Below are 18,474 nucleotides of genomic sequence, written 5' to 3'. Positions count from 1 at the left end.
GGAGAAAGGATGCGGTGCGGGAGGGAAGGCGCTGTTCGCTAGTCGGGTCATGGCGGGCCTCGCAGGAAACGCTTACAGACAGCTGAAACGGTGAAGCGTGCGCGGTGCAGGGTCGAGAAGAGCACAGAGAGAAACGGGCGCATCACGAGCAGCGGCATCACGCCTGGTTGAAAGATTCCACTCGGAGGTGAAGCTAAGCGTGTACGACACTGTGGGCGCACATCAAAAGAGTACTCAGCGAGTTCTGTTCATTAGATTATCAGAGGCAGAGATCGAGAGGCGGCGGTGGTAGGGCGATAGTGAGAGGGACGTGAGCGAGCAGAGAGTCGGGGGCATGTGCATAGACCAAAGAGCGTCGTTGGGTGGAGAAGAGGGGGAGGAGCAGAGGAGGTGGGCGCCACTCCCCGGCACGCTCATGTGCACCTGATGGGGGGGCGTGTATTTTTTTACGTGCGCTTACGTGCATCGTCATTGTCAATCATGGAGCTTGCGCTGCTAAACTCATCCGCAGCTGCACCGCAGCATGCCGGCACCCCTCATCTCATCCCCTTGCCACCCCACCCCACCCCCGACACACACACACACACACGCACACGCACAGTCTGCACAGCCATCTCGATGTCGCTTGAGAGTGAAGGGAGGAAGAGAGGGGCGCAAAGGCGAGCTGCTACAGGGGAGGTCGGGGTGGCAACGATGAGCCGCACTCGACGGATGTCCTCATTTATATAAAGCGATACAAAGCGCTTTCTCTTAGTGTGCAGAGGCGGTCGCTAATGCGTAAAGAAAGAAATCGAGACCTCTATCGAAGCGCCAACTCTCCCCATCGTTTGTGTGCGTGTCGAGGCGGGCGAGGGAGGGGAGGGGAGGGGCCTCCTCGAGCTAGCGGCGCCGAGGGCGAGCCAAAGTGATTGGAGGAGAAGCGTAGAAGCGACGAGAGAGGGGCACACGCACACATACACACGAGAGAGAGGGAGGAAAAGGGGGGAGAAGGGGGGACTGGACACAGACAAGCAACGAGGTCGACGGCACCGTGCGGGGGAGTCCCTCACGACCGAAAAGGTTTCAGATCAAAAAAACGGCAGCGAAATTTACACAATGTAAGATGCGCCCTTGGCAGAGGCAGCAGCACTTCGCAGAGGAGGGGATGGCGTGCGCTTGTGTGGAACGCACACGCGCACACCTCGACGTGCATGCCGGCGACAGCGGCGCGAGCTCGTCGGCGAAGGCGTTTCTATAGGGAGGGGGGAGGGGGAGGGGCGACGAGAAGCCAAAGAGCACGCAGAGGCGGGGGAAAGGTCTGAGGGCGAGAGAGCACACGACCACACTGAGTCCCACGCGCACGCGGACGCAGAGCTGCCGAACACGCTCTCGGGAAAAAGCACGCGCCGAGCGAGGGGGCTGGCAGCATGCAGCTCTGATCATCAGGACGCGCAATTTGTTCGAGCGACAGCATTACGCTGCAGAGCACTGCGCAGGAAGCAGGCGAAGTCCACCAGCACTCTCGCCGCTTTAGGACCGCACAATGATCTGGTAGATCTCACATCCGCGCAGTACTTGCACCAGGAAGTTGTGATGCTCGCAGAGCACCTCGATGTACTTCTGCAAGGCCGGGTTGGTGGTGAGCTGCTCCTGCGGCACGTCTGGGAACTCGGCAAAGGCCTCCTCCTGGATCTGCATGACTCGATTCGAGAGAACCTCACGCATGTGCGACAGGGAGTGCAGGGAGTGGCCCGCCACGTCCAGAATCATGTCTCCTGCCTGCAGCTGTAGGTCCTCCTCCTCCGCCTTCGCGAGCGGCCGGGCCACGCTGACCACCTCGAGGTTCTTGTTGATCGAGCAGCCGACGATGCCTTCAATGGCGAGCGCAGCGCTCGGGGGGTAGTCCATGTCATCCGGCGTGAACGTCATGTAGTGAAACGGTTTCGCCTGCCGCTTTGCGCTCACGCGGCGGCGGCGCAGATCCTCATCGTCGTCATCGCCGACCTCCGGCACGCGGGTCAGCAAGTCCTTCAGGCTTGCCGAGAACAGCTCCGCGACGACTTCGAAGGCGTCCTGCTCGTCCGACAGAACCGCCTTGCGGTAGAACTGCTCCTCGCTAAGGATACTAAGGAGCTGCTCGCGAACGCTCAGCCGGCGCTCCAGCTGATGACGGTTGAGCGCCATCACGTCATCCACAATAGTATCGCGAGCGTCCATCTCCGCCTCCTCGACGGTCACACGGCCCGCCGCCTCGCGCTTGATGACGTCATCCTGCCGGTACAGAGCGCGACGGCGGCGTTCATCGGCGACGATCTGATGCCGCTGGGCCACTTCCTCGGCCCACATGTCACCCAGCAGCGCCTTCAGCGTGGACGACGCGTGCGACGGGGCACGGCGGCCATCCTTGGATCTCGGTGCCGGCGAGTGGAAGAGCAGATCGAGTAGCGCCTCCATCGCTTGCGAGCGGATAATCGCACGCGCTTTCACCTCGTCCGCCTCCAGGTCCGCCACGGCAATCTCTAGCTCCTGCTGGCTCGCGTGCGCGGCGCCGCAACCTGCAAGTACCTCCGCCTCGCGCGCCCGGCGTTCTGCCTGTTTCCGCTGCACGGCGCACGCCGGGTTCATGGCGTCATTAAGGTCGCGCCGGGCCTGCGCCTGCTGTGCGGCAATCTGCCTCCGCCGCTCTGCCTCGCTGACTTGCAAGCCGAAAAGTGCGAGCTTTCGGCGGTGGACGCCCATAAGTACGTGCAGCTGGCGAGCCGCGCCAACCTCCATCGCAGCCCGCTCCACGCGCTCCTCCTCGTCGAGGTGCGCCATGGAAGTCGTCAGCGTCGCCTTGACGTTCGAGCGGGCCTCCCGACCAATCGCTTGCCGGTCCTTCGCCTCAGAGAGCTGAATGAAATCGCGGTGATACCCCTCCTCCTCCTCCATCTGGGCTACGTTTCCTGCGTTCTGGCGGCGCAACTCCGCGGCCATGCGCTTGCGCCGCTCCGCCATGCGCTCTTCCGCAGAGGAGACGCGGTCCTCAACGCGGTAGCAGTAGTACTCGAGGTGGGCGTCAGCGCTGTAGTCGTCGCCGAAGTCGCCAGCGATCTCACTGACGTCGCTGTTACTATACGGCACGCCACAACCTGAGCGGCGGCGCTGCGCCGACAGTGTGCGAGACGCCTGGCGCGATGTCGCTGTGGAGGGGCGACGGCCACTGGCGGAGCTTAGTCTCATGAGAATCGGCGCTCTGCTGCTGCCGGCGAGCGCGGCGGCGCTGTTGTGAGCGGAGTCGTACAAGTCGCGCATGTCGTACAAGCGCTGGAGGAAGCGGAACGGGCAACCGCTCATGCGCCGCTCCACCCCATCGCGCTCCATCTTCGCACGGTCGTAGTGAATCTCTGCCGTCAAACGCAAGCCGGGGCGGTCAACTGCGATGTGGGTGATGGTCACGAGGCGGCGTGGTAGCTTCATTGCCAGGCAGACGTCGATCTGAGCGTTGAAACGGGCTTCCGCTTCGTGGGCAGGGAAGATGCGACTCCACTCCTCGCCAAAGACGTAGCGGTCTATGATGGCGACGCTGAGGTCCACGTCATCCGGGCGCGGGGCCGCGGCCGGATCGGATGCCAGCACCCACTCGAGGGGCATGTGGCAGCCGTGGTGAGCCGCCAAGGGGTAGGTGCTGCCACCGCCATTCTGGTGAGGCAGCAACATCAGCTGCTCGCTCGTGGGGTGCACACTGCTACACCGAGGAGTCATCACGGACGAGTTCCGCTCCGAGACCTGGCCGGTGCCGCTCAGCAGGCCTGGGAGGGCAGCCGCAGTGGTGGCGCCCATGCGTGCACTCAGCTCTTCGTTCCTCCACTCGTACTCACGACGCAGCCGCGCCGCCTCCTCGCGCTCGCGCTCCGCCTCCCGGTGGAGGGCCTCAACTTGCTCTAATCGAGCCTCGATCTCGCGGAGGCGCGCCGCCTCCGCGGCGATCACCGACGGTCGTGCGCCGGCTGGCGAGTTGGTGCGTTCGCGCGGCCGGCTCGCCTTGGCAGACGCCATCGCTGCCTTTACCCTCGCCTCCTCCGCCAAGTACGCTTGATGCACGACCTCCTTGTGAAGGTGCTGCATAAGGTGCAGGCGGTGGTGCTGCAGCCGCTGAATGCTGCGCAGGAAGGCGTCCTGCTCCGACCTTTTCGCGGACGGCACAGCGCTGTGTGGGTTGATACTGGCGCTGTAGTCCGCCGCACTGGCGTGGGGTGAGACATGCCGGCGCCGCGCTGAGCCGGGGGCGGGGCTTGAAGTTGCGCTGGTAGTGTCACGCGCGCTACGTGGGGTACCGCGGCGGTGCTTATGGCGGCCTTCGTCTGCGGTAGCGGCGGCACCGTTTCGGCGCGGTGACCGAGACTGCCTCGAGGAGCAGGAGTGACCGTCGCGCCGGTGCGAGCGGTGATGAGAGCGGGCCTCCTCTGCCGTGGCGAACTCGCGCTCTGCCGGGCCCGCCAGGCGTCGGTGTGCTGACATGCGCACGCTACTGTGCGACGAAGTCGATGCCGGTGAATCGCGTCTCATTGTGGAGCTGTGGTGGCGGCGCTCCGGCATCAGCGATTTCTCGGAGCTGGGTATACTCGGCGTGGAGTAGGTAGTGGAGCGGCCGGGAGCCACGCGCTGCCGCACAGAGCGGATCGACTGCGATGGCGTCGTCGTGATCACCGGGTCATCGTTCTCGCGACGAGAATGCAAGCGCGAGCTACGCGACGTGAGCTCACTGCTGCGCACCGACGACTGCGTTACTGCGTCATCATTTTCTCGGCGGCTCGGCAGGCGGAAGCTGCGCGAGGTCGACATCTCCGTCTGCGAAGCGATGCGGTGAATGCTGGCGCGCTGTATGCTGTCATTCCGATCCGGACGCTGGCTGATACGGGTAGGCGTCAGGTGCCGGTTGTCCAAGGTCGGCGAGCTGTGGCGACTGCTGGCGCGCTCGCTCTGATCGTTGTGGCGGTGGTAAGTGTTCACACTCGTCGGGGTGGACGTATTGCGCGAGCTGTGAGCTTCCGAGCGCATTGGAAACGGCGGCACGAACGCCTCCGCCGCGTTTCGAGTGAGTAGTACCTCGACAAGGCGGTCGCAGTGATCTAGCGAGGCGCAGTGCAGCGCCAGCGTCTCCCACGTGGTTGGGTCGTCACGGCTGGAGCGGTTGCTGTCGCGGATGGCGGTGTTCGCGTGGATGTCGCCGTCAGCACCGAGGTCGAGCCCCATCGAGGGGGCGGCGTTATCGAACAATAAGCTGGAGCCGCGCATAAGGGTGATGACGTTCTTGTGGCGATAGAATTGGATCAGCGGTATGCTGCACACACCAACGAAGAGAGCGCGCCCATTTGCTGCGGGATCGCGCATGAACGCGACGGTGCTGCCGCTTGCGTGGAACACGGTCAGCGTTGTTTTAGTGATCGTGACAGAGCCGGTGAAAGAGACGCAACTCTCATCCGGCGCGAACTCGATCGCCATTGTGAACGGAGCAGACGACGTCATCTTGGCAGGTGGTGGTGGTGAGGGAGGGGGAGGGGAGGAGATGTGTGCAGAGACGTCGAAACAGGCAGTATGGGTGTAGGAGGCAGAAATGTTGGGAGGGAGGCGCCCGCCGGGCACGAACTCAGAAAGGTGAAGGGGGAGAGAAGAGGAGCGAGCAGCAAGTCAGCGCCGACCACAGAGGAGATTGAAGGGGGAGCTCCGCGAAACGTAAAGGGGGGAAGAAAAAAAAAAACAGCGGAGCAATCGGGAGCTGTTGACGTCTCCCTCCGGCCCTCCTCTGCCTGCCTGTGTGTGGGGGGTCACTTTGTCTGCCTTCTGGATGTCGTGGGCAATCCCTTCGCAGCCCCTCCCGAGTGTGGGCGAAGGGAAAAATGGGGGCGAGAAGAGAGCGCAGGCGAGGGCAGACGACGAAGGCTGCGACACGCACAAGAAGGGGAGGGGAGGAGAGAACGATGTGGAACGAAAAGGGGAAGAGAGGGAGAGAGACAACAACAGGCCGCGGCAGGCACGCCGGAGATCTGTCACGACAGCAAAGGAGAGCGAAGAAAGGGAAAGAGGATGCGGAGAGCGGGACGGCGAACAAAAAGTTGAATGGGAAATTTTTTTGCCCAGGGGGAGGAGGGGGAAGAGATCTACGCCGCCTCCACCGGATGTCGAAGTCGATTCTGCTTGTGCGCGCGCGCTCCCCAAGCTAGCTACCCTGTCACCGAAGAGCTGTTGCAGTGGCCCCTCCGCGCCTTGCCTCACACCGACACGGTTGGCGAGGAGGCAGGAGGTCTGCCGTGGTGGTGATCGACGCCCGCGTCGAACAATACGACGCTCTTCGTCGTGACCGCTTCGCGGGGGCTCGGCGTATGCGCAAGAGAGACCGGCGGAGACGAGCCGAAAATGGCCCCGAACAGCACAGAGGAAAGGGGCAGCGAGGCGCCCGGGAGAGAAGGGCGCTGAGATGCTGAGGGGAGAGTGGGAAAAAAAAAAAGAGGCGCTGTTGCAGCGGCGAACTGTGTCGAAGAACAGAGAGAGAGGGGGAGCGAAGGAAAAAAAACACTGAAGACGTGATGACGAGAGCTCACGCGCACAGGAAGCCACAGAGACCAGTGATGGCAACCTGCCAATTCGGATGAGGTCGGGGGGAGGGGTCACGCCACGTTGTGGCGAGCCGGGGTCTGGTAGCCACAGAGCGATGCGAAAGTGCGAGTAGGCAAAAAGAGAGCGAGAGAGAGCGGCAAGCGCGGGAGAAAACGGAATGTGTGCAGAAAAGTCTTGCGAGGAGCACTCGAACGGCTTCACGGCTGCTTGTGGTTAACGTTGGTTTCACGTGGTGAGGTGCACAGCTCCGTGTGAGCGAGAGGGTGTGCACAGAGTAAGGAGTTGGGCGCGTTCGCCACAGCGGCGGCGAAGAGCACCGAGGGAGTGAGAGGAAGTAAAAAATTGAAGAGCGGAAGTAAAGCAGAGGTGGAGGTGGGTGGGGATGTCGACAGAAAGAGGCCGCACACTGCAGCGCATCAGTCGGGGGAGAGGGTAAGAGAGAGAGAGCGTGACACATCGGTCACCACGCGTCGCAGATAGAAGATTTGCTTTGATACGCTTTTTTTTCGCTCTGCGTGTGCAGTCGCCCTACAGGTAGCGGCCATGATACCCTCAACGGGTATTCCATATGGGAGAGGGATGTGCCATCTCGGCAGGGCTAAGCAGCGTATGCAGTCCCCACGACGCACCCAGCGCCCTATCCTACCTTGTGTGCCTCATACATTTCTTGTTCACTTCAGCGTAGTCCGCGGTCATGCGCCAACGGAGTGATCACTCCGCTACCTCTCTCGTCATGGGTGTCTGCCTGTACGCCTGTGTATATGCTTGCGTGCCTTTGTGAGTGCGTGTGCGTGTGTGCCGTCTGCTTCGCCTCATCACACTCCGCTGTTTCGCTCGTCTAGAAGTACGGCGCGCACGGACTGGCTAAGCAGAAAGGTCGCCAGCGCAGGAGCAACAGCCACAGGAGAGAGGGACAAGAGCGACCTTCCAAGAGATCAAAGATAAGGACACCATCGCGGCTACGACGCATGCGATGCGTCAGAGCTCGCGCGCGGGTGCGCAGAGACGCCCCGGAGACAAGCACGAGCTCGCGAGCGATGAGACCGCCCGCAGACAAAATGGGATGTGGTGCCGCCATACAGAAAAGTTTACAAAAATGAATGAATAGGAAATGAGATGTATAGAGGAAGGGAGGGGAGGGGAGGGCGGGGCGAAACAAAGGGCACTTCTATACATCGGCGCCGCCCTCGTCCCCTTCTGTGTGCGCGGGCGCTTTCCGCGACTCCGCGCGCTGTCATCTCCCTGCGGATGAGTCGATGTTCACCCTGTGTAGGGCCACGCGGGGCATGCTCTGCGGCGCAGAGCCCGTGCCAAGGTCGATATTGCTTCCATGCCGCCCTCTGTTGTCCTCCTCGTCCTCCGCGTGCATTCGGCGGTCATCGGAGTCCACTACCTCACAATCAACGTGGCGCTCACTCGTGGCCCTCCCCCCTCCGCGCCACCATCGTCGCTCACGTCACACCCTACTGCCCTCTCACCCTGTGCAGGCATATGGACGCGCATTCGTGGCGAGGCGAGGTGCGGAAGATGCAGGCGACGTCTCACTCCTCTTGTGCGAAGGTTTGAGCCGAAAAGGTGTGCGATGAACTCGCGACAGAGCGAGAGGACGCGGCAGACGCAGCGCCTCTTGTGGCGCTGTGTGTGGTCTCGGTGCCCTGGAGAACATCTGCCGGTCTCACCTCGGCCTCCTCAGCAGCGCGCGGACAGGGCGCGTGTGCCGGCCTCGGCATCCTCGCCGGCGATGAGGTCGAAAAGGGCCCCAGCGAAGCGCGTATCGGTGTAGAGGCGCTAGAAGCGCGGGTGGAGCCACCGCGCTCTGTCGCAGACGACGACGCGGCGGCAGAGAATGGTGCCAGACGCGGTTGAGTCGCTCGTGCAGCCCCGCAGAGAGGGCATTTCAATACACCCAACGCATAGCAGCCCGCACAGACGCTGGGGTGGGCGCAGCTGAAGTACAAGTGCTGGCGCGCTCGCGGAGCGGAGGCACAGCAGCTGCACGGCCCCGCGCTAAGGCGTGCTGCCAGCGTTGCTCGCATCTGGTGATAGGTTTCCTCGGCGAGAGACGCCAAGAGGAATACATCCATGTCACTCATCTCAGCCAAGTCGGCGGGGCTGGGGGTGTAGCGGTATCGGAGATACGCCGACTGCATGAGGCGGCGCTCATCTAACATCGCGCTCTGTTGGACAACGTCCCTCTTCACCCGCTCATCGCTGTAGCAGGACGGAGCTGAGTGGTAATGCGCCGGCAGCGCGTTGCTTGCACGAGGTTCGCCACTCGAGGATACCGTTGGCTGGGCTCCCGCTGATCGACCCGACTTGGCGCAAGCGTCGTCGGCAAAGCTGCCCTTATCCAAGTTAGCCGAGGCCTCTCCGTCGTCGCCGACCTTGCGCGACTGCGTCGCCTCCTTGCGGAGACTCGGGCGCTGCTGCTCTGTTCCCTTGAGCTCCGCCTCGACGTCTTTCCCCTTCACGCTGCTGCTGTTGCGAGCTATCGCGCCGTGCTCGAGGCGCTCGCCCCGCTGGTGGCAGCCACCTCGCGTGGCAGATGAGGTGGCCGGGCTGTCTCCGTAGGCCCGCATGCGTTCCGCGGCCGTCTCCTCCCCCTTTGCCGCACCCTTCGTCATACGGCGGTACAGAAACACGGCCTCGCGATACACGCGATCCGCAGCGGACTCCGCTGACTCACTCCCACGGGCCGACTTGCGGTTCTCAGCCGCGCGACCATCGCAGCCCTGCGCTGTAGCGCATTTTTCAGAGCCACTGAGCTCACCTGGGGCATCGGCCTCCGATACCCCGGCGGGAGGCAACTGCCACGGACGCTCCCGTGAGAGGAATCTGTCCCACTGAGCCTTCGTCGCCGAAGAGGCACCTGCCGCCGCGGCAGACGCACGAAACTGTGCGCCGTCCCGTGCAAGCGAAGCGAAGGAAGGCGGGGGCTGCGGGTGCGGCAACGAGCTGTTGTCCTCGTAAGCGCTGACGGGCACACGTGCCCCATGTGCACGGCGCCACCGTGTGTCGGCCGCAGCAGCCTCTCTAGTGCTGGTGCTGCTCCTGCCACCCGCCTCCCCTGTGCGGCCCTTGGTGCTGCTCCTGCAGCCTGATTTGTGGCCTCCCCGCCCCAGTGCACCACGTGGCGCACAGGCGTCGCGCCAGCCGCCGGGTATCGAATCACCGAACAGCTCCTTCTCCGTGAAGAGGGGAGGAGAGGGGGAGGGGGGCGGGTGTGCAGCGCCGGCTGCTCGCGCAAACCAATAGGCGGCGCCTGCCGCCGGTGCCGCCGAGTCCCGTGGCAGCGACGCATCGGAAGGCGGGGACGACGAAAATGTCGGCAGCCCGCTCTTGTAGGCGCCTCGGCGCCTCGCGTCCGCGAGCGCCTTTTCGTAGTCGTCGTGCAGCGCCTTAAAGGCCTCCCCACCACACGGGTTCCTGTCCGGGTGAAGCAGCAGCGCCTTCGTGCGGTACGCTCGTTTGATATCCTCCTCGACGGCGCCGCGATGCAGGCCGAGCGAGCGGTAGCAGCGATCCGTCATGCAGTGGCTCACCTCGGCAGGTGCAAAGCGGCGTGCTCCTTTTTTTTGAAGGGGGAGGAGGAGGAGGAGCCTGGAAGGATATTTTCCGGTTCGCGTACGATCGTGATACGCACCGCACAGCACCGCACAGTCCCGACCACACACACACACACACACCATTCGATGCGCGCAGGCGCTCCGTGAGATACGACGCGGGAACAGCGACGCTGCAGCGTGGAGAGAGAAGGGGAAGAGAGGACGGAATGGGAGCGGATGAGAACAGAGACGCCGCGCGTGCACATGCGATGCCGTATAAATGGGCGGCATAGCGCGCCGCACGCGTTGGCAACGGCGGCGGTAGCGGCTAAGCGCGCGCGTCCAAGTCGATTCAGCCGGTGCGTGTTTGCATAAATTTATGTGTGCATCGTTGAGAAGTTCATGCCTTTCTTCTTTCACTCATAAAGAGACAGAGGAGGGGGTGGATGCGGGGTACCACGCGTACACGCAGCCACCGAAACAACCTCCGGCAAAAATTAGAAGCGCAGTCGGGAGTACCTCACCATCACCACCATCGCCCTGCTTCACGCAGGCACATAGTGCACCGCGGCAGCAGCGCTGCATCCCGGTCAGTGATACACGTACGAGGCGTGGTGGCTGTTAATGTGCTGGCTCATCTCCCACAGGTCCATCGTTCGCCCCTTCTGCGCCATGCTGCGCAGCACCGTACGAATAGATGCGTCTTGCTCCTGCATAGGCAGTACTCGGAGATAGTCGCCCGGTATGTTCAGTACCGTGCTGGTCCCCCGAGAGAGTTGCGGTGCTCCAGCACCGATCCCGCCGGTTCCACTGCCGCTGATGCCGATAGCGGCGCCGCCACCATTCGTTCCAGAGCCGTGATGAGTGCGATGCATCCACCAGGCAAAGCGCTGGAGATAGCGAGGATCAAGCAGCGCCGCCTCCGGCACGTACGTCATCGCCGGCTGCTGCTGCTGTGACCGCGCGTGCAGAGGCGCCTCGTCGCTGGAAGACGGGAGAAGCGACATCCACGCAGATGTAGCGGCTATTGGTGTCGCGGCGGTCGTCGGTGAAGATGCCGAGGGCGGCGACGGAGGACTCTCGAAGGCCCCTGACTCCGCCGACGCTGTCACACACGCCGGAGAGGCGGCTCGTCGGGTGACCGGGAAATCGCGGATTGGAACAGGGCACACCTCCCCTTTCGAGAGCGACCGCGCCACCACGCCCGACTCTGCAGCCGTGGCATTGGCAGCATCTGTGGCGGCGCCAGCCGCATCCGCTATGCCGTTCAGCGGGCGCGAAGGGAAGGACTCTGCAGAGGCGACTGCAGCGCGTGCCGCCGGCTCCCCGCCGCTGCCACCGTCCAGTGTCGGCAACGAAGACAGCATGACAGGAGAAAGGCGATACTGCGGGAAGCACCGCGCCAAGGCTCCGCTGAAGCGTTGACTGCGCTGCAGCAGCCGCAGCACAGCCGCAGGGGATGGGGTTACGCTGTACCAGTGCTGATACGCATCGCACTGCAGGCGGTGCGACACGTAAAGTGACTTGGAGGCGAAATGCCGCAGCAACTCATACATGACGGTGATGCGCCGATGCAAAATCGGCACCAGCGCTGTGAGGACAACACGAGCAACAACGTCCTCGGCGGTGCTGAGGCACGCAAGCGTGTGCGATTCAGCAGCGGAACGCACACTTGCCCGCATGCCAGTCAGGGCCTCGTGCACGGCCGCCCCAACCTTGCGATCCCCTGCGGCAGGCAACGCTGCCGCGCTCTTCTCACTTGACTTCACTGCACAACTGGCGATCCCGACGCACGGGGTTGGGTCACCAAAGACGGCGTCCTCACTACCGGACCCCACCACCTCCGCCGCCGCCGCTGTGGCCCACCTCGCAAGAAAGGGAGAGTCACGCGCCTTCTGCAGCACTGCTTGCCATTCCGCTGGAGTCAAGCGTCGCTGCAGTGTTGTCCACATAGCGGCGAAGTACTGCGCCTCGAGCCAGGTTCGCCAGTCAGGCGTGCTCCCGTTAAAGGATTTACCGAGCGCTGCCGCTCCCGCCTCTGGCGCCCGGCTCACACCAGCAAGTGTAGGTAAAGGTGCGGCTGGATGCGGAGGCGTCATGAACCCCAGAATCTGTACAGCTGCCTCGGCAACCTCCTCCAGCCGCTGAACGAGGATCAGGCAGAAGGCGTGAGATGGTGCAACGAGCTGAAGCTGGTGCGGATGCCCACGCGGCACAACACCCACCACAGCAACCTCGTCCAGCACTGCGTCATCAACCCAGTCGAGAGATCCCATGCCGGCGCTCACCATTCCGGCGGATGCAGTTGGAGGAGAATGAACGTCGAGAGCTCGAGGAAGCGCCTGGTCAGGTGCACAGGACGAAGTGGCTGCCCCCTGATGCAGCTGCGATATGTTTGCCTGGGCTACCGACTGCGGGGCGGGTCCGCCTTGCGTTTGTGTGCCGTCGCCGTTATCTGGCTCGGTCATGTTCCGCTTCCCATTCGGCGGTAGTCCTTTCGTGGGACTGTCCTCTTCCCCTCTGCGCCGCAGCCACTGCTGCAGCGCTGGGAAGACCTCCAGCGGATCGGCTGGGCCACGAAGTCGTTGTGCGCTGCTGCCTGCCTGAGGCGAATGAGGTCTGGTCGGCACCACCACAGTGCTTCCCTCGCGCCTTTTTCTGCTCTGTTCAGAGCCGTTTGTGGTCGCCACAGCGACCTCCGCCTCTACGCGGGAGCGGCGACCGTTCCTATTGTCGCTCCCGCAACAGCGGCGCCGATCCCTCGATGCACGAGCGCCGACAGCCGCCGCCGCCACCCCAGGAGCCCCCTTCGCTGGTAGCGCCTTGGCCCTAGAAGGTGGCACTCGCTGCTGGTCGGCGGGGAGTCCCGGGAGAGCCGTTTGATGAAGCACGTCGAGGTAGCGGCGTAGCACGGGCGACGCCAGTGACGGCACCTGTGCGAACTGCACAAGAAGGGGAAGACAACGATAGCAGCGGCATAGGTGGACGGATAGAGCACTCTCGAACACTACCCGGGCCCTCCCACAAATGGCAGCGTGCGACAGGGCGCATGCAGCCCTGCGAAGGCGACTGAGCCGCTGCAGCTGACCGAGCGCAGCACCTCGCAGGCTCGATCGGTCTTCCGTGGTTGCGGCGCTGCTGACGCTGCTACCAGCGCGAGCGACGTCGACGGGCTGCGCTACTGCCGCTGGGGCAGGAAAATAGGGAGAGGGAGGGGGTGGTGGTGGGAGATGGTAAAGCCGCTGCGAGCGCGCCCGCTGCTCCTCGTACAGCCCTAGCGTGTCGGCGGTGTAGCTGACAGCGCCGGAGGACCACTCCACCACAGCGCCACCTTGTCGCTGCTGAATCTCGTCCAGGGGCTGCTGACGGAGTCCCCGCTCCGTCGGCGATGCGAGCGGCAACGAAAGCTCCTGACCGCTTTGCTGCTGCGAAACGGTAGCGCTCAAGGGAAGCATGTCGGCATCGCTGGCCTCAGAGTCTCTGGCAGTCATCGCGGAGATCGTCAGGCCGCCTGCTGCACCGGCCCTCGTGGGGGATGGGGCGAGAGAGACTCTGGCGGCGGTAGACCAGAGCTCTGGGGCTGCTTCGAAGTCCGCGAGGAAGTTGGGCGCCACCGCTGCGCACAGTGAAGGAGAAAGCAGCGCCGCGCCTGGCGTGGAACGCTGCTCAGCCGACATCTTTGGGTGGTCCTCCCCATCAGCCAACTTCGCGGTCACAGAACCGCTCGAGCAGCAGTTCGTGGAGAGCTCAGCACCACTTTTGTGTCTCTGAAGGAGGAGCTGACGGTGCTCCTCGTAGCGGGCCTGCGCGGCAGCAAACGATGTGCACGCGACTGTTTCGTCGCCACCGCCGCGGCGACACGCATCCTCCAGCTCATCCGACATTAGCGATGAAAGCGATGTTGAGTCGCATGGCACTCGAGCCGCTTGCTCGTGCCCCGGCTCTCTCCCACCGGCACGAAGCGCGCGGTGCGGAGAAGCTTCGCCGGCAGCCGTCACAGAAGACGCGCCTCCACTCGCCGAGGTGCTGATGGAGACGGCAGGCTTCTTGGGCTCCCGTCGTGTAGGAAAGCTGCCGTTCTCAGTTGATGGCGATTCCTCTGAGCGCCGAGACGCTACACGGTTCTCGACAGCGCCCTGCTGTGCCTCGGCCTCTTGAGTCGAGTCCACTCTCACATGGCTCACGTTGCTACTCCACTCCTTCAGGCGCGAGGTCAGTGCCTGACACACCCCAGCGGCAGTGGGCGCGGCCGGCGTCTCTCCCCTCCTATCCGCCACGTCCCCCTCCTCGTCACGCTCGTCCAGGTCACCGTCACTGCTCTTGCCCGCGTGCGTCGCTGTCGAGCTGGCATTGTCGCTGCCTCCGCACGCCGCCAGCGACGTCGCATGCATGTACACCGGGACAGAGGGGGGCACCGCACCCGCATGAAATACACTCTGTTCGATGAAAGGTTCGGCGTTCCTCTCCGAAGCGGCCGTCAGGTCACCCGTCGTCACCGGCGGGCTGTCTGTCGCTCGCAGAAGAGCAAGATGGTGGTCGGATACCTTGCGCAACTGTGCAAGGTATCCGGCAGTGGAGGGCATGTGAAGAGCATCGGCACGGAGAAGCTGTGTGGTCGCACCCGATACAAGCGGGTCAGCGCCATCACTAGCGAGGTCAGTAGGCAACGCTCGCTCGCGAGTTGACGGCGGTGTTGCTTGGGGTGCAAAGACGGAGGTACATGGCACGAGCTGTTGCACCAGCTGCTCGACAGCAAAGGTGCGAGGCAGTATGGGGACCACATTGCACAGCTCGACCTCTTCCAGAATGTCCAAGCGCACATCCGCACCACGCCGGGGCGCTGAAAAGCGGTCGGAGGAAGTCGACTGTGCGGCAACCGACGACGCAGCGGTGATGCCTCGGCCGGAGGAGTCATCCGTTAATGTACGGCCCATCACCTTGACTTGATGCTCGTCCTCCTCGCAGCGCGTGTGCACTCCGCTGTCGTCGACGGCTGCGCTAGCGGGTGATGCCCCCACAGCAGAGGACGGGCACCTGCGTGCAGCCAGCATGCTCTCCAGTGGAACTAGGCGAAGCGGAGGCTGAGATGAAGGGCGAGTTGCCGGGTCACCACTCGTCGTTGTCATGTCGGCCAGCGGGCAGCGCCTCTCTCGCAGATCACTGGCGCAAACGCCGTCGGAGCGAAGGGCGTCGTGATGCTCCTCCTCAAATTTCTGTTCGCCGTCGTCGTCGTGCGGCACGTGGTGCACATTGATGGCGGCCGCGCCAGCCGTGCAGAGCGCCTCATATGTGTAGCGTTCCGTATCAATCCACAGAGTTGCAAGGATGCTGCGCTTGCTGTTCTCAGCGCACGACAACTGAGGCGTGCCGGAGGGCGACACGGCAGCAACGCCGGAGTTCACAGGTGCGGTCCCCCGTGGCGGAGGGAGCGATGGACGAAGCGCCGTTGCATCTGGCGCGTTGGTGGAGCTGCCAGCGTGCATAAATGCATTGAGCCCCGTAAAGGGAAAAGGCGGGTGATTGCGGCCAGCTTGTCCGCACGCGCTGCCTCGTCCGCCGAGCCTTTCCGCTCGCGGCTCCTCGAAAATGTGCGTCCTCGGAGAGACGCACAACAGACGACAGAGAGGGGGAGACACGATCGCTGCCTGAAGGCGTCTAATGTAGGGCGCCAGAGTGATGGCGTGATGGTGCGTTCATGCGCTTCTCAGCGGCAGCTCGGCGAGACGGCGTTCTCTTCCCCCTTCGCGTCTATGTGCAATTTAATCTAACACGTATGCGTATGGCCACCCCGTCGAGTCTGCACCCATTCGTGGCCCAACAGCGCCAGAGGCAAGCCGACCTTGTTGTCACTTCGAAGCTACCGCGCGCTCGCTCGCTCTCCGATATGTGCACTGCTGCCGTACAGCAAGACAGAGACGGTGCGCGAGCCACGGTGAGTGCGGAGGGGGGAGGGGGGAGGAGAGGTCCCACCAGACGATATGCTAGGGTAGTCCAGAGAGAGAGTGTGTGTCCGAGAAAGAATGTGTGTAAGAGAATACCCGAGGAGTAGGAGGAGATCCGTCGCCCCCACACCTCAGACCACATTCGTGCGCGATCCTCGTGGGGGCCCATCGTCGCGCCGTCGCAGAAAGGCCTCCATTCATCTTGTTGGAAAGGTGCGGTAGGCGCCCCTGTCCTTCCTGCGAGGGCAGGTGCACGCCCCCCGCTACCCCTTTGGCCGAACAGTGCTGGCAAGCATCGTGCACTGTTGGTGAGGAGTAGCGCATACACAAGAGCGCATCGCAGCGGCCAACTATCGCACGACCACTCCCTCCCTCTCCACCTTATCGCTATCGCCCGAGCCGGCAGCTGCGTGCAACGGTTACTGTGAAGAAAAAGGCAAACAGCGGCGCCCTAGGCCCGCCCTGGCAGCATGCCGCACAGTGTCGCTGGCCCATTACGCCACTCCACTTACCCATCCGCTGCCATTCAAACGCTAAAGGAGCTGTGGCGCACCGGAGTCCTCCGCGCGTACGGTAGAAAAGGCGAGGAGGAGGGGGGAGGGGCACTTTCGCAGTGTTGCGATAGGCTCGTCCCGGAAAAAAAAGGCGGTTGTGCGTGTGTGGTCGAGCCTCGCGCGGCCACATGCTGTCGCTCGACGAGGATAGCACCGGCCGCCGGTCGCGCCTCAGGCTCTGAGGCGAGGGAAAAGCGGTCGTCCTACGCGCATGAGGTCGCCCGCGCGGCAGATGGTGCAGCCACGAGGCTGCTAAGGGGGTGGGCGCGGGCGTCCGAGGAGTGCACGCATCGCCTCGAGGGCCGCACCTTGCTGCAAGAAGAAGCGACCCGCAGCGAGCAGCCCGCAGCCCTTGGTCGGCGCGGCGCTAGCCGCGGGCGATGCCTTCGACTTCCTCCGCTCATTGCGCCGCTGTTGTTCACGCGGGCCCGCCCTCGGCAGCGAAGGCGCCGGAGAAAGAGAGCGCGTGCCCACAGTAAGGCACAGGTAAAATACCGCCCCGCCCGGCAAGCGCCTCCCCTTCCTTTGCGCTGCGCGGCGGCTGCAGGCGTGGCAGTCGCGTGTGTGGCGGTGCGGTTGGAGCGAGGTCTCGGGGCAGCCAAGCTGCGGGGACTGCTGCGCGCGTGCCCACGCGGCCCCGTCCGCGTCACAGAGCCCCGCAGCCGTGTGACAGGAAAGGTCGCCGCAGCACTCGAGGTGGCAGGCAGCGCAGGGTGCTGCAGCCTCTGCCCTTGTCCGTGGTGGATGAAGGGCGCGGTCATATTCGGAGACGACTCATCTTGTGGCCACAGGGAGGGAACCCGCGATTCGCCGTGAAGGCACCCTAAAGGGCGAAAGGGTATCGAGTCGAGGCGCATGCCGCACATTGCAAGAAAAACGGGGATGTGAGAGGGGGCCGTGCGGTAGCAAAAATGATTCCATCGAAGAGGCGGAGGAAGCGCAGTACCCAGCATGCGCACAGACACTTTTTGGGGTGCGGCGGCGAGCGCGGCTGGCATGAGCTAAAGCCGTCGGCGAAGGCCGAGTTGCCACTGCACGCAGCCACAATGACCAGTGCAGCAGTGAGAGTGGCCGAGGGGCGGGGGCGGGCGGAGGTGGAAGGGGGGCGTCGGCATTGATTGGCCGACGCCCCCCTTCCACCCGCCCATTTGATTTTGTTTGGTGATATTTGGCGTCTACACCTTACCGAGCGAGAGAAGAAGATTCCATTAGCACTGTACATCAGCACGGCATCGCCCTCGAGGCCCTGCCGCCGTTACGCCCCTCTTCCACCACAGGCGTCAGGAAGGCACAGCCGCGTATCCCATACGTCCATGTTAGCGAAGAGGGGGACAGTTTGTGTGTGCCTGTGTGCATGAGAAAGAGGTTCTGCCAACGCGCATACAGCGCGAAGAAGAAAGGCGGCTCAGCGTTACAAGGCTGGCACGAAAAGAAAAGGGGACAGGGGGCGGCATTATGCGGCTGTGACACGGTGGCGGCTAGCCAGCGCGAAGAGAAAGAGAGAGAGGCGAGAGGAGGGGAGAGGAAGGGGAGAGGGGGGGCTCTTTCACCATCAGCCGTCAAGCAAAGGGAGACGACGCCCATGGGAAGAAGAGAGCCGCCCCCACCCCTCTTCTTTCTCAGGACGCGCGCGCGACACACACACACACACGCACGCACACATACATAAATATATATGTATACAACCGCTAACGAAAAAGGACAGCGATTTTGAGCGGCATCAGAAGCCGGAAGAAATGCGCGGAGAGGGGGTGTGAGCGTCGAGGTCAGAGGAAACTGGAAGTGATGGCGTTGGGATGAGATGGGGGGAAGGGGGGATGCACACGTGAGCCCACTGATAAGTGCAAAGGCGCACAC

The 18,474-nt window shown here is 63.4% G+C and overlaps 3 protein-coding genes across 3 annotated transcripts; all 3 read right to left on the bottom strand.

The window, feature by feature from the left end:
* Window positions 1-1,509: 1,509 nt before the first annotated feature.
* Window positions 1,510-5,487, bottom strand: LSCM1_07889 (uncharacterized protein; the record flags this gene model as incomplete). Its single annotated transcript, XM_067325240.1, has 1 exon — window positions 1,510-5,487. The coding sequence occupies one exon, from the start codon at window positions 5,485-5,487 to the stop codon at window positions 1,510-1,512; it is 3,978 nt and encodes a 1,325-aa protein (XP_067180453.1).
* A 2,630-nt stretch (window positions 5,488-8,117) lies between these two features.
* On the bottom strand, window positions 8,118-10,106 carry LSCM1_07888 (uncharacterized protein; the record flags this gene model as incomplete). The annotated part of the gene is made up of 1 exon (XM_067325239.1): window positions 8,118-10,106. The coding sequence occupies one exon, from the start codon at window positions 10,104-10,106 to the stop codon at window positions 8,118-8,120; it is 1,989 nt and encodes a 662-aa protein (XP_067180452.1).
* A 605-nt stretch (window positions 10,107-10,711) lies between these two features.
* LSCM1_07887 (uncharacterized protein) lies at window positions 10,712-15,604 on the bottom strand (the record flags this gene model as incomplete). The annotated part of the gene is made up of 1 exon (XM_067325238.1): window positions 10,712-15,604. The coding sequence occupies one exon, from the start codon at window positions 15,602-15,604 to the stop codon at window positions 10,712-10,714; it is 4,893 nt and encodes a 1,630-aa protein (XP_067180451.1).
* Between the last annotated feature and the right edge of the window lie 2,870 nt (window positions 15,605-18,474).

The sequence above is a fragment of the Leishmania martiniquensis genome, chromosome 12, assembly GCF_017916325.1.
Source record: "Leishmania martiniquensis isolate LSCM1 chromosome 12, whole genome shotgun sequence".
Lineage (NCBI taxonomy): Eukaryota > Euglenozoa > Kinetoplastea > Trypanosomatida > Trypanosomatidae > Leishmania > Leishmania martiniquensis.
Note: the sequence above shows the minus strand (reverse complement) of the source record. Positions and strands in the feature narration are given on the sequence as shown.